This window comes from Bubalus bubalis, chromosome 10 (assembly GCF_019923935.1).
Source record: "Bubalus bubalis isolate 160015118507 breed Murrah chromosome 10, NDDB_SH_1, whole genome shotgun sequence".
Classification (NCBI taxonomy): domain Eukaryota; kingdom Metazoa; phylum Chordata; class Mammalia; order Artiodactyla; family Bovidae; genus Bubalus; species Bubalus bubalis.
The window spans coordinates 70,223,014-70,238,849 of NC_059166.1; the positions used below are offsets into that span (position 1 = coordinate 70,223,014).

At 37.9% G+C, this 15,836-nt stretch overlaps 1 protein-coding gene across 1 annotated transcript; it reads left to right on the top strand.

Annotated features, from left to right (window-relative positions):
- Nucleotides 1-1,172: 1,172 nt before the first annotated feature.
- Nucleotides 1,173-15,023, top strand: LOC102415080 (transmembrane protein 230). Its single transcript, XM_044924568.1, has 3 exons — nucleotides 1,173-1,202; nucleotides 11,116-11,742; nucleotides 14,437-15,023. The coding sequence occupies exons 1-2, from the start codon at nucleotides 1,173-1,175 to the stop codon at nucleotides 11,713-11,715; spliced, it is 630 nt and encodes a 209-aa protein (XP_044780503.1). The 3' UTR covers nucleotides 11,716-11,742; nucleotides 14,437-15,023.
- Nucleotides 15,024-15,836: the final 813 nt, after the last annotated feature.

Here is a 15,836-nt window from a genome sequence, read left to right on the forward strand (position 1 = left end):
TGCTGATGGTTACATGAAACTACACACATGTGCTTGTCTTACTAGGTATGCTTGGCAACTGGAAACATCACTTGACAATGCAGCAAAATGAAAGATCTGACAGAGTATTCCAAAGGAAGATGAGATATTTTCCTTTAAGTTCATCAGGGATATAAATGAGGAGTACAATTTACAAAAGAATCATATAAAAACTCTACTAACTAGAGAGCATATTTTAATATATACATTCATTTGTATTTCTAATACAAATTTTAACTATAACATTAACAAAATCAGTAAACTGTGCTTGGATTAGTTGTCATGAATTTGATGAACACTTTGAAATTTCAAAAAATAAAATGATGGTCTGCATTGTTAGCCTGAATGATAAAGGAAAGACAAAAAGCATACAGCATAAATTGTAAATGTCTTGAGTTTTCTGTAGTGTATACTTTTTATTTATCTCAATTAAATTTAGGATCAATCACATGTTAAACAGTCTTTTCATCCTTCTAATTAAACTTTAATGCTTTGGCTTACAATCAATGTACAAATTGAAATTGAGAAATCACATGTAAATACACACATCTATCAATAATTTACCAGATCACAGTTTTCACAAAAGATCAAAAGTTCATAGTAGATTAATCATTTAACTATTTGGATGAAAAACATACTTATGTCCATAACACATCACTAGCAACTAACTCTGGCTATATTTAATACTTAAATATTTAAGAAAAAACCATTTTGAACAGCTAGAAAAGTATAGGTGAATCTGATCATAATTTTCAAATTGCAAAAAAGTTGTGAACCATAAAGCAGTGGAAGAAACTTTAAAAAATTAGTAAATTTACAATCATAAACATTTTGAAGACTACTATCCAGTCAACTTCCCTGGTGGCTCAGATGGTAAAGCGTCTGCCTACAATGCGGGAGACCCAGTTTCAATCCCTGGGTTGGGAAGATCCCCTGGAGAAGGAAATGGCAACCCATTCCAGTATTCATGCCTGGAAAATCCCATAGACAGAAGAGCCTGATAGGCTACAGTCCATGGGGTCGCAAAGAGTCGGACACGACTGAGCGACTTTCTTTCTTTCTTATCCAGTCAACAAATAGAAATAACCCAATACTCATGTACAGCAATAGAAATAAAGAAATTGTGTGGCTTTGTATAAAGAAACACTATAAGAATGCATGAATTACAACGACGTGGAAAACATGTATGAATCTCAGAAATATAATATTCACTGGAAAAAATAGACACATCACACAATTCTTTATAAAAGATTAAAAAACATTAAGATTAATCTATGGCTTGAAAAGGAGAGTAATTACCTTTTGAGGATGGTATAGTAACTGATTAGGTAAATGAGAAAAGCCTTAGGGTCTTAGTAATATTTTTAATTGAGTTATAGTTGCTGTACAATATTATATAAGTTATAGATATATAATATAACGATTCACAATTTTTAAAGATTATACTCCATTTATAGTTATTATGAAATATTGGCCATGTTCCCTGTATTGTATAATATATCCATGTAGCTTATTTTATACATAATAGCTGTACCTTTTATTCCTCTACTACTATATTGCCCTTCCTCCCTTCCCTCTCCCCACTGGTAACCACTAGTTTGTCCTAGTAATAGTTTATTTCTTGATCTTAGTGCTAGTTCCATAGGTTTAGTCATTTTGCAAACATTATTATTTGCAATAATTTTTAAATTTTCCTGTATTTGTGTCATTTTAATAAATATGTGAAATAAATAACAAATACGAAAACATTTTGTATACTAAAAACAAAGCTTGCCATTTATAGAAAAGACAAAATATTAATTCATAACTGCATACAAGCACGCTAAGTCTCTTCAGTCATGTTGAATGCTTTGCGACCTCATGGACTGTAGCCCACCAGGTTCCTCTGTCCATGGAATTCTCTAGGCAAGAATACTGCAGTGGGTTGCCATGCCCTCCTCCAGAGAATCTTCCTGGCCCAGGGATCAAACCGACATCTGTTATGTTTCCTGCTTTGGCAGGCAGGTTCTTTACCATTAACACCACCTGGGAAGCCCAATTCATAATTAGAAAAATTTTAAAAACTGAGTAATGCTCAATGTTTGAAAGAGTAGAGTGAAATAAACATTCTCATACATTTTTGTGAAAATGGTAATCAGTTCAAATGTTCTTTATAGAAATTATGACACAAAATTTAATTTTAAGAGACCGTAGAGGAGCCATTAATCAATACAGCATCGTATTGACAGAAGACACACAGACCAATGGAACAGAATAAATGTCCCACATATAAAATTACAGAAGTACAGCTAAATTTTGACAAAATTGCAAAGGCCATTACGTCAAGAAAAATAGATTATTCAGCAAATGATGTTGTAATAACTGGACATTCATAAACAAAAACAATGACATTTGATTTAAATATTATATCTAATAGAAATTAACTCAAAGTCCATTGTATATATAAATATAAAAGACAAATCTATAACACTTTTAGAAGAAAACATAGGATAAAATATTCATGACTTAGGCACAAAGTTCTTAGCCATGAAATCAAGACATCATCCATTCAAAAGATACAATGAACTTGTTTAAAATTAAGGAAAAAACTCACACTGCAAATTATTTTCTTAGGAGATGCAGAAAGCTTTTTAATTAATGTAGTATTCCTGACTATTCCTATTTTAATAAAGCTGTTTATTTTCAAAAAAGAAAGAAAGAAAAGCCATAGACTGGAAGGAAATATTTTCAAATCACATACAGTATCTCCTGAAGGACTTGTACCCAGAGAAAATGAATTCTCTAAAATTCCACAGGAAACAATGGGTCCAATCAGAAAATCAGCAAAAGACTTGAAAAACACTTTATCATAGAGGACAAAGGAACGGTGAACATTCCCAACTATATGTGCCACCATTAGTCACCAGAGAAACAGAAAATAAAGCAATTGTGAGATATCACTGCTTACTTATTTGAATCAATTTTATGAACTATTGGCAACATCAGATGCTGCCAATGATATGGAGCAAATAGATCTCTCTTACACTGCTGAGTAATACACAAAATGTCACAGCCACTTGGAAGACAGTTTTGGAATTTCTAATAAAATTAAACATATACTTAACATATGATTGGGCTTTCCTGCTGGCTCAATGGTAAAGAATCTGCCTGCCAATACAAGAGATGTCAGTTAGATCCCTGGATCAGGAAGATCTCCTAAAGAAGAAAATGGCAACCCACTCAAGTATTCTTGCCTGGGAAATCCCATGGACAGAGGAGTCTGGCAGGCTATAGTCCATGGGGGTTACAAATGAGTTGGACATGAGTTAGGGACTAAACTACAGCAACAACACCATGTAATTATGTCGGGAGCCATGTTAGGCATTACTGACAAAATGGAGGCATGGCCCCAAACCCCTCTCCTCATTCCGAAGGCACGGTCTGGGATGAAGGAGTTAGCTCTTGTGATTCTGACTTGTTTCTTCCTTTCTTTGGTTGAGTTGGCTGGAAAGAATGTTAAGGTGCTTATTGTTCTTGAGAGGAGCATGAGAAAGCACAAAGCCTTGTGCAACTGTGCCCAGAAAATAATCTATAAAGTAACCATTGACATTTGTTCAAGGATCTTTACAAAGAATTTCCCAGGATGACCATGTAGTCTGCAGCTTGAGGCCATGGGAAGGATTGTTATCTGAGACCTGTTTGTGAGGGAAATGTTTATTGGCAAAGGAAGTTTGCTGAGTTTAGGGTTTAGGAATAATTAAGAATAGCTAGAAGCCTTTTTAGGAGTTAGTGATCTTAAGATGCTAGGGGCAAACAGGATTTAGAAAGATAAGATATAAACTGAGGAATGTGGCTGGAGACAGTAAATCTGGGTGGGGAAACTGAAAATGTCAAACCTCTGACCTAATGCTTTGGTCAAAGTATAAAAGAGAAACTGAAGCTTGAAATAAACATGTAGTTCTGTACTATGAGTCAGAGACTACATCATTGTCTGCTGATGTAGTTCTGTACTATGAATCAGAGACTACATCATTTGTCCTCCGACACCGCTAACCCCTTCAGGCTGATTCCCTGGCTGCCGGAGCTGGTCTCTGGCATAATTAAGCAATCCCACTGTTGTGGATTTATCCTAGAGAATGAAACTTTTATTCACACACAAAGTTGTTCATGAATTTATTACACCTGTTTGTAATAACCTAAACTAGATGGTATCTCAAATGTCCCTTCAGTAGGTGAACAGATAAAGACACCATAGTATAGCCATACAATGGCATTTCACTCAGGAATAAAAAGAAATATACAAAACACAATAACTTAAACAGATTTCAAGGGCATTTCCCTAACTGAAGAAAGATAAACTCAAAAGGTAACATAGTTTATGATTTTGTTTTCATGACATTCTCAACCTGACAAAATTATAGTGATGCAAAGCAGCTAAGAAAAATCCAGGTGCTTAAGTAGGTGGGTGGGTATAACTACTAATGGGCAATGACAGGAGCTTTCTTCGTGCTGATGGGGCACTTTGTATCTCCTGACTGTGCTGAAGTTTACATGAATCTACATGAGCTTATGTTTCATTGGAGTATAATTACCTCAACCCCCAAAACAAGTACATGTAAAAACTGGTGAAATCTTAACAATGTCTGTTTTTGAATTAATATTTTACTAAAATCAACTTCATGCTTTTGATAATGTATTATGGTTATGTAGGATATTATTATTGGAGGAAACATGGAGAAGGGAACTTCTCCATGAGTTTCTGTATTATTTTTACATGTTCTTATGGAGCAAACTCTTTCCAAATAAAAATTATAAAATAGAACATCAGTTTAACAGTCCTTAAAGAAGAACAAAGCTGAAGAATTCATCCTAGACAGTTATCAAGATCTATTTTCAAACCTCTTTATTTTTAAATAAGTAGATCTACAAAAGTTTTTCAAAGACAGCGTATAGTCCCAATGTTCCCTCTTTCTCTTACACTAAGAAAGTGATCTCTACAATCCACTTGCTTATATAGTCAACACTAGTACACATGTAAGTAGTATAACAATTGCTAAGTCATATTTCTATAAGAATAAATTTGCCAACTGGATTACAGTATTGGTATTCAGTTCTTTTTTATTTTTAGCCTTACAGTGTATGGACAAATTTTTATTTCTACAATTTATTTTTTATTATATATTTTTAATTGGAATATAATTGATTTACAATATGCTTGCTCCTTGGAAGAAAAGTTATGACCAAACTAGACAGTATATTAGAAAGCAGAGACATTACTTTGCCAACAAAGGTGCATAGTCAAAGCTATGGTTTTTCCAGTAGTCATGTACAGATTTGAGAGTTGGACTATAAAGAAAGCTGAGTTCCAAAGAATTGATGCTTTTGAACTGTGTTGTTGAAGACTCTTGAGAGTCCCTTGGACTGCAAGGAGATCCAACCAGTCCATCCTAAAGGAAATCAGTCCTGAATATTCGTTGGAAGGACTGATGCTGAAGCTGAAACTCCAATACTTTGGCCACCTGATGCGAAGAGCTGACTCATTTGAAAAGACCCTGATGCTGGGAAAAATTGAAGGCGGGAGGAGAAGGGGATGACAGAGGATGAGATGGTTGGGTGGCATCACCGACTCTATGGACATGCTGCTGCTGTTGCTGCTGCTAAGTCGCTTCAGTTGTGTCCGACTCTGTGCGACCCCATAGACAGCAGCCCATCAGGCTCCCCCATCCCTGGATTCTCCAGTCAAGAACACTGGAGTGGGTTGCCATTTCCTTCTCCAATGCATGAAAGTGAAAAGTGAAAAGTGAAAGTGAAGTCGCTCAGTCTTGTCCAACTCTTAGTGACCCCATGGACTGCAGCCTACCAGGCTCCTCCATCCATGGGATTTTCCAGGCAAGAGTACTGGAGTGGGCTGTCATTGCCTTCTCCGTCGATGGACATGAGTTTGAGTAAACTCAGGGAATTGGTGATGGACAGGGAGGCCTGGGATGCTGCAGTCCATGGGGTCGCAAAGAGTTGTACACGACTGAGAGACTGAACTGAACTGATTTACAATGCTTTTTACATATATGTATGCACATACGTATGTACATATGTGTGTATATATATATACGTATATATATACGTATATATGTATATGGCTTCCCTGGTGGCTCAGTGGTAAAGACCAGCCTGCCAATGCAGGAGATGCAGGTTCGATCCCTGGATCAGGAAGATCCCATGGAAAAGGAAATGGCAACCCACTCCAGTATTCTTACCTGGACAGAGGAGACTCCTGGGCTATAGTCCATGGGGTCACAAAGAGTCAGACACAACTTAGTGACTAATTGAGCACTCATCCTTCACCTCAGTACCTTTATAGCCTTAAAAATCTAGTGTGGCTAGTCCAGGTCCAACTGCAGTCTCAGCCTACACTGCTGAGCTTTTCATTTGCTATTCTACAGCCACTTTGTCTCCTATCAGTTTCTACAAAGCCACAGTCTCTTTGACCAATAGTCCTTTCACCCACATCTATATTCTCTCTAAGATTTCCCTGATTTCTTAATGTGGTGTAGATCACACAATTAGTATTATTGATTCATTTACTTTTTCATATTACATTTATTGCAGTCTACAGTTCTATATTTGTGTATTTTATTTAACACTTCTTCTCTCTCCATTCTTCATCTTCTTTTTTTTTTTAATTTATTTTTGACCACACTGCCTGCAGCATGTGAGATCTTAGCTTCCTGACCAGGGATTGAATCCACGCCCCATGAAGTGAAAGTGCAGAGTCCTAACCCCTGGGTCAGGGAAGTCTCACTCCACTCTCCATTCTTATGCTGGGAGAAATAAATACACTGTGAGAAAAGGGACTGACTATTTTCTATTATTTCACAGGGCTTGGTACATAGCAATCACACACACACACAAATTGTTCAGTGATTTAACTCTCAAAGGAGTATAAAAGTAACTAGGCAGACAAAAGAGGGAAATTATTCCTGGGAAAACAAGTAGGAAGTATGAAAACTCACAAGATGAGAAGAGTATTGATGCTTTTGTGAATCGCCAAATAGTTTGATGTGGCCAGAGGTCAGTATGCACACAGTAAAGGACAGACAATATACAGAAAAGGTGGATTTGAGGACAAATTCCCAGAAAATCACCTAAGGATTACAGGATAAAAGGAAAGGGATAAGAAAAGTTAGTAAACACATAAGCATGTCCAGTAATGCATCTAATTCTTTCAAAAAGAAGGAAATACTAATATTTCCACTACTGTTTTCTAACTTATGAATGGATCTTCAAGTGAACAACAGACCATGAAAAGTGCATGTGTATATGAATGGAGAGTACTGTTAAATGTTTTTAATCAAAATAATTCTGGCAAAATTGCTGATGTGTAGAATCACTTGTGATCTTCATAACAATTATTTCTAAACAGGAATCATTTAACTAAACAGACAATTTCTTCAAAACCTTGGACAAAGGAGAATCTATTGTCTCTATATGATCTTGCCCCCGACAGAACAGCTTCTGCTGTAGCCCATAGCAGGTTCACTAATGTGTGTGTGGCAGGGGGTGGGGGTGGGGAGTGAGGAGTGGGGGAGGGGTAGGTAACTACTGTAAACAATCTAATTCCATTAAACCAGATGTACATAGAGGAATAACCAGACCAAGTCCAAGTCTAATGATTCAGTGATACAACCATTTAATTGAAGCTTTTCCACAAGAAGAAAATAGGTATTGTATAGCAAAGTTCAGTTCAGTAGCTCAGTCACGTCCGACTCTTTGCAACCCCATGAATCGCAGCACGCCAAGCCTCCCTGTCCATCACCAACTCCCAAAGTTCACTCAAACTCACGTCCATCGAGTCGGTGATACCATCCAGCCATCTCATCCTCTGTCATCCCCTTCTCCTCCTGCCCCCAATTCCTCCCAGCATCAGAGTCTTTTCCAATGAGTCAACTCTTCGCATGAGGTGGCCAAAGTACTGGAGTTTCAGCTTTAGCATCAGTCCTTCCAGAGAACACCCAGGACTGATCTCCTTCCGAATGGACTGGTTGGAACTCCTTGCAGTCCAAGGGACTCTCAAGAGTCTTTTCCAACACCACAGTTCAAAAGCATCAATTCTTCGGCACTCAGCCTTCTTCACAGTCCAACTCTCACATCCATACATGACCACTGGAAAAACCATAGCCTTTACTAGATGAACCTTTGTTGGCAAAGTAATGTCTCTGCTTTTCAATATGCTATCTAGGTTGGTCATACTTTTCTTCCAAGGAGTAAGCGTCTTTTAATTTCATGGCTGCAGTCACCATCTGCAGTGATTTTGGAGCCCAAAAAAATAAAGTCTGACACTGTTTCCCTGTTTCCCCATCTATTTCCCATGAAGTGATGGGACCAGCTTAGAATGATGGTAAACATGAGTGGCTGCTGATCCTGGAGTTACTTCACTGTGACAATCTTTTCTTTCTCATCAAAGGAGAAAAGAGAGAATCATTGAGAAGCATACTACCAGAGAGAAGACTGAATTGTAACTGAGGGACCGTATTCATGAAAGGATCCTATGGAAATATTCTTTCCACCAGTCCCATTTTTCTCTCCTGGTAAACAGAGGTATGGGAGTTTAAAATAGTCTGTAAGTTAAGCAGTAGAAAACGTGTCTCCTCTAAGTAGTCAAGGTCAAAATTTACCCCATCTAGTCAAGGGAAAAAAACTAGGCCCAAAATTAAATTCAAAGCTTAAAAGAAGCAATGTAGAGCAAAATATTTAAAAAAATCAAGAAAGTACCTGCATTGTTTTACATATCTGTGTCATTCTAATGCACAAATATCATAGGTGATTTTCTGTTGCCTTGAATTTAAAGCTCATTATTACCCCCAGATAAACTCAATAGGAATATTTTTCATCTTTTCCTGAAAAAAAAAAGTCATGATTTTGTTACTGTCAGTTGCCAATAACCACATGTAACAGAGGAGGAAATAGTAAAAAAGTCAGCTGCAAGTGAGTTTTGCACAAATAACACATATTTTGTTGAAAGCTTCAAATCTCTGAATAATTTACTGCATCCTGACCACTTTTAATTTAGAGAAGTGTGAGGTAGGTGGCTCAGATGGTAAAGATTCTGCCTGCAATGTGAGAGACCTGGGTTTGTCGATCCCTGGGCCAGGAAGATCCCCTGGAGATGGGAATGGCTACCCACTCCAGTATTCTTGCCTGGAGAATTCCATTGTCAGAGGAGCCTGGAGGGCTACAGTCCATGGGACTGCAGAGTTGAACACGACTAAGCGACTAACACATACACACATGAGGTGATACCTGGGTCAAGTCTACAAAGCTACCACTTCATTTTAATTATCCCAAGGTAACAACTGGCCAAATTGTCACATAATGTCAGCGAAGTCTGGACTCCAAATTATTTTAAATGATACTGAGATTTATATCTACTATATTCTTAAACTTCAAAATTGTTCATTATACCTACATATGCATAAAATAAACTTTACGGCCTTATTTAAGCAAACAAAACATAATTTGGATCATCCTAGTTGATAAAATCAATTTAATAAAATAATAATGTTAAGATATTTGAAATACATTTCTACAATGAATTACCAAACTCCTCTGTATTCTGCTATGTCAGCATTGCCCTACAGTTTATGCTCTCTGATTTATACCTTTTCCTCTTGTTTCCCAGAAGCACAATTTCAACATCAGACATGGGTCTCCTTTGTGCCAGCAGGATCTCACTGAAAGTGGTTAGCCTCTCTGAGATTGGCCTGTTTCAAATAAGAATGTCCTCCCTGGATTCAGTTCAACTCTTTTTTCCTCAAAGATATCTCTTCTGAATGCTCTGCTCTTTCATAATGCACAGATTTCCTCTCAACAGCCCATAACGTACAGGTCTGAGACATTATCTTTCTCATTTGGCTCATACCAAATGTGATCATATGCATATAACACAATAAACTAGAATGAAATTAAGCTTTATCTCCATTACAAATGACTCACCTCTAGCTCTTAATAGTTGGGAGATGTTCTTCATATCATTAATTTCCAGCTGTGTGACCTTGGGGTCAAATGTACCACTCCAACTTTACATTTCTGAGATATGTTAGGAAGAAGAGATGTACATTATAAAATTCATGTAAATAAAAGTAAGATTATAATTTAACTTTAAATAGCTATAAGGAAAATTATCAGCATCACCGACTCAATGGATATGAGTTTAAGCATGAGTTTAAGGGGCCACAAAGAAGACAGGACTTAACAACTGAACAACAACAACAATATTTGCATTTTGTAGCAAATTTAACCAGCAAACACTAGGTTTGCAGAAGGTCAAGGGCTCACTGCTAGGATCTCTGTGGTTAAAAGAATGGGGAAGTCATACTATTACTTCCATAAACAAATTTATACTCTAGTTAGGATAATGAGGTAATGATTGAATTTAGAATGCACATTCCAAATGAGGTCAAATTGAATTAAATAGGATGATGAATGTAGTAGGTAATAAATTTTAAAATGAATTATAAACTTATAAGATACACAGGTCAGTAAGAAGTAGACATAGAACACAGAAAAGGAGGAGTCAAACGTTTGGTTAGTAAAGAACCTTGACCAGAGGCTGCAGCTCTGGACCAAGCTCTCTAGATATTTTAGATATTGAGAGAGAACTTAGAGGTTTCCAGTTTGAACTCTCATAAAGTAGGAACCGACCCCCCTCTGCAATCTCCTAAAACATCACACCGCTTCTCATTAAACTCTAACATTCCAAAGAGCTTATCACTCCCAAAATCACTGAATCAGTGTTGAGACAACACAATCTACAAGAGAGCTGTCCCCTGTAAAATGAGCCAAAATTTAGGAGTGAAATGCCTTGATGTCTTTGAACATATTTTGCCCTTGATCATCATGTCAGGATTTAAGCTTTATTGAGGGCACCTGCTATAAGCAAGTATAAATGGAAATTCTATGAAATTGACTAAATGAAAACAAAGAATGTAATCTAATCTGCTCAATCTAAATAGTTTTAATGGTAAAGGATATGGGAGTTTACTAGAACTGGCTTAAGAAAATAACAAATACAGCCAATAATCTGGTGATTATCAAAACAACAGCAAACGCACATGTTAAAAGAGAGATTCCATCAAAAACAGCGCAGTCTCCCAGAAGGGGAAGGCAGATGAAGGAGAGGTGCCGGGGCAGCCCACCGCGTGGTCAGGCGGCCGTTGGGTGGACGCCCTGGCCTTGGCGCCTTCGCCCGCTGTGTGGCCACGGGCAAGCTCCGCACCCACTCAGCGGGTTATCGTGCCCACTCGCACCAACGTGGTTGCTAGCATGCCCAGCGGCAAAGTGAGATACGCAAAGCTCTCCAGCCCCGGCGGCGGACATATTAACAGTCAGAAGGAAACTTCACCTGCCAAAGAGAGCTTAAAGCCGAAAAGATGCCCAGGTGTCGTAAGACCTCATGTATTGGAGAAAAGCCGTACTGACATTCCTTTTAAGGCCATTGCCTGCGCCTTCTCCCAGTTTTTGGTTGGTGCTTTTCTCATTATTACGGGCTGCCTCCTGCTGGCAGGCTATATCAGCAAAGTGGGCGCCAATCGAGCCTTCCCAATCCTGACTGTCGGCATCCTGGTGTTCCTCCCGGGGTTTTACTACCTGATCGTCGCCTACAGAGCCTACCGAGGCTGCCCGGGCTGCTCCTTCCGTGACCTTCCGGACTTTGATCACTAGCCCCCACCCCAGCCAGAGGAGTCACAGGTAGGGGTGAGCAGAGTTGGAGGCATTGGACAGAAGTTGTGGAAATCTATGCTTAAGAATTAAGGAAATCTACCGTTTTGCAAATAAATATTTGGCACAACTATGGCCAGATTTTATAAATCCATCCTCCAAATGTTAATTGAATTTACAGTTAGCCAACTAGAAAGTTAAGAGAGGACGTGTTCTTTTTTTCTTTTCCTGGCCCTTGCAGAATCCCATGACAAATTTTTCCACTTGGATATGTATGGAGGAGGAATAGCAATGTTAATTGTGTGAGGAAGTGAAAAGTTATTCTGTGAAAGCAAAATGTTGCCACTGCCACCTATTTAGAGCTGAATGTTTCTTTTAAATAGTCCTCACGGACAATTTTATTATATCTTGTGGCAAATAGAAAAAAATGCAATACATTATGTTAAATTTATTACCAAGTGATTTATTTGAAAAGTTTTTATTTTATCCCTCATATTAATCTCTAACTTTCTGTTTTATGGATGATCTTGATAAAACCAAATATCAATTGAGGAAAAATTAAAAGACCACTACAGTTTTGTTGTATGGAGGCCCTACAAGCTTTAGGGTCACACAAAGCTCCATTTAAATCCCAGAGGCAAACTTGCCAGCTGTATAAGCTTGGACAAATTAATACTCTGAGGCACAGTTGGGGACCATAATTCCTACAGTTTTGGGTTCTCAGTTCAGTTCAGTTCAGTTGCTCAGTTGTATCCAACTCTTTGCAACCTCATGAACCACAGCACGCCAGGCATCCCTGTCTATCACCAACTCCCGGAGTCCACCCAAACTCATGTCCATTGAGTCGGTGATGCCATCCAACCATCTCATCCTCTGTCATCCCCTTCTCCTCCTGCCCCCAATCTTTCCCAGCATCAGGGTCTTTTCAAATGAGTCAGCTCTTCACATCAGGTGGCCAAAGTATTGGAGTTTCAGCTTCAACATCAGTCCTTCCAATGAACACGCAGGACTGATCTCCTTTAGAATGGACTGGTTGGATCTCCTTGCAGTCCAAGGGACTCTCAAGAGTCTTCTTGAACACCACTGTGCAAAAGCATCAATTCTTCAGTGCTCAGCTTTCTTCACAGTCCAACTCTCACATCCATACATGACTACTGGAAAAACCATAGCCTTGACTAGACAGACCTTTGTTGGCAAAGTAATGTCTCTGCTTTTTAATATGCTGTCTAGGTTGGTCATAACTTTCCTTCCAAGGAGTAAGCATCTTTTAATTTCATAGCTGCAGTCACCATCTGCAGTGATTTTGGAGCCCAGAAAAATAGTCAGCCACTGTTTCCCCATCTATTTCCCATGAAGTGATGGGACTGGATGCCATGATCTTAGTTTTGCGTTCTAGTGGGGGTTAAATAAAAAATTCCATATCAACAACATAGCACATACGTGTTTTCAAAAGTATTAATTTCTCACTGTAAAATAGGGCTCTATAGAAGAATGCACTAAGCCATAAATGAATTACATCTATTCACCTCAAACAACATAGAAGAGCTGGCCACCAGAGAGAATTAGACTGCTAATCTGCAAAGTTACAAGTTTAAATCCAGACACAGCGTTACTCTTTATTTGCATGAACCTTCTCTTGATTCCTATAAAGGAATAGGGCAGATAAAGGCTTTGTGGTGCCTAAATTTTCTATAATTTGGATGAAGCTGGGGGGGGGGTGTCTTTTAAGAAATAGAATGCAAATTTGTGAATTCAGAATTAAATAGAGGGCTTATCAAGGGGCATATACAAGGGTGGGGCCCTGATGGGTAAGTCTCATTAGCTTCCTGATAAATTTGGCTGTTAGAGAAGGTGAAGAAAGGATCTAGAGAAGAGGACTGAATATGGAGTCAAGGCTGTGGCTCCAGAATAAAGGTAATATTGAACAAACTAATAATATTTTCTAGAGAAAAGTATATCATCATATAAAAACAAATACTTTTTGAAGTGTTATAATAAAGAACATAGATTGTGAAAGATAAGGAAAGGAGTATATTTTCTGGACAAAGAATATTGTCAATTCATAAAAGAGAAGGAAGATACTCTCAGATGTGTTACTGTTAGAATAAACAGGATGTAGTCAAGTTTAAAAAAAGAATTTGGTGATCTTCCATGAGTATTATATTATTGTTCATACCTAGACATATACATAGTGAATGTGAAAAACAAATAAAGCTCCAAATGTTAGTTTTATATTTATCAAATTGTGCTAAATAAACAGAGATAATATGAAATGTAATTTGTTTGGGCTCGGATAGCATCATCATAATCCACTCTCTTATTAGAAACCACAGAATATACAGAAGAGTATATTGGGAAAGTAACTGGTAAAAAGTTCACCACAGCTTCAATATGAGTAATTAATATCAAAGAACAATAAATCTGTGCAATGTTAGTTAAGGAATGCCAATTCATGAAATCAAAGATCCAAATAAAGTCAGTAGTGGTAAACCTTTGTTTAGAGATGAACCTTATCCCAAAGAACACAGTTAGGCCAGTAAAGACATGCTATGAGAGCACGATCATACCCCAGAAGATGATACTAGAAATCCAAACATTGTCTTAACTCCACATGGTATGGATAGTATATGTGGTAACTTTATAATTTTAGTTTACCAAGTCACATATCTAACAACTCTTCTTGAATTGTACTTATATTTATGTGTCCTTTCTTTTGTTATACAGAGTTTAGACAAATTTCCTAGAACAACATCCTTTTGAAATGACTAGATTTCCAAGCAGTGCCTGACAGCCATCTGATAACAGTTAATTGGCTCACCAAGCTGAGTCATTGGACACAAGAGATGAGAGAGTGTAAGAAGCAAAACCCATCTCCAGACAGAAGGATATTTCTAACAACATTCTGATAGTAGGAGTTTATCTTTGATTTTGAAACAGAGCACAGTACTTCATTAATTTTTGGAAGAAAATCTTATTTCTCTGTCCTCCCAAAAGTGTGGGCCACAAATTCATAATTTACTCTGAGGTCTTCTTCTGTGGTTTTGAAAGTAGCCTGTTTCATGGTGGATTCCACAAGCTCACTCATCAGCTGATTTTCAAGAAATTTGTGGAACATGTCAAGTCTTAAAACCCGTACTGAATTGAGAATATTACCTGTCAAAATTTTAAACAGACTAGATGCACCTGCCCAGTAAACTTGGGTCCCATCATCAAGATTTGTGTGGGAGACACAAAGATAAACATCTATCCTGTGACAGCACGTTCAGCTTCAAATATATCATTTAAATGAATGTGGGGAAAAAACAAGACACTGGTCCTGCTGAACAGGTGCTAGTATAGCAGTCAAATGAGCTTTTTTTCTATGCCGTCTCCTTTCTGCCTTTCCCTCCTCAAAATACGTTATGAAAGGCTCTATTTGACAAAGTCGTCAAGTAAAAGTATTGGAAAAACAAGAACAGAACAAAACAAAAAAGCAGAAAACAGGATCATATACAGCTATACCTGGAAAAAGGAAGTGGGAAGTAGAGGAAAATGTTTCTAGACTTGAGTAGATCCAGCTCACACTCTAAGATCTTTCAAGTTAGTCATCAGTGATTGGGAATTTTGGGGCTCCCTCAAGTTAAGAAAGAATGGTTTGTGCATTTAACAATGAAGTGATATATTCCATTAAAACTGATCAGGATACACATCCTTTCTTACACCTTTCCTCTCTTGGGACACGTTTGGGAAAAAATTATTCCTAAAAAATGATAATAAATACTTATAACAATATTTTCTAGTGATTATTGATATATACACTGCTGCTGCTGCTGCTATGTCGCTTCAGTTGTGCCCAACTCTGTGTGACCCCATAGACGGCAGCCTACCAGGCTCCCCTGTCCCTGGGATTCTCCAGGCAAGAACACTGGAGTGGGTTGCCATTTCCTTCTCCAATGCATGAAAGTGAAAAGTGAAAGTGAAGTCGCTCAGTCATGTCTGACTGTTCGTGACCCCATGGACTGCAGCTCACCAGGCACCTCCGTCCATGGGATTTTCCAGGCAAGAGTACTGGAGTGGGTTCCCATTGCCTTCTCCAGATATATACACTAAAATATATTCCCTCCTACTTTAACAAAAAAGATAAG

What these genes read in the sequence shown, in the direction of transcription:
- LOC102415080 (XM_044924568.1), top strand. Translation starts at nt 1,173, where the DNA reads ATGCATGAATTACAACGACGTGGAAAACAT. An exon ending in TACAACGACGTGGAAAACAT is followed by an intron (nt 1,203 to 11,115) that starts GTATGAATCTCA and finishes ACATGTTAAAAG; the next exon opens with AGAGATTCCATCAAAAACAG.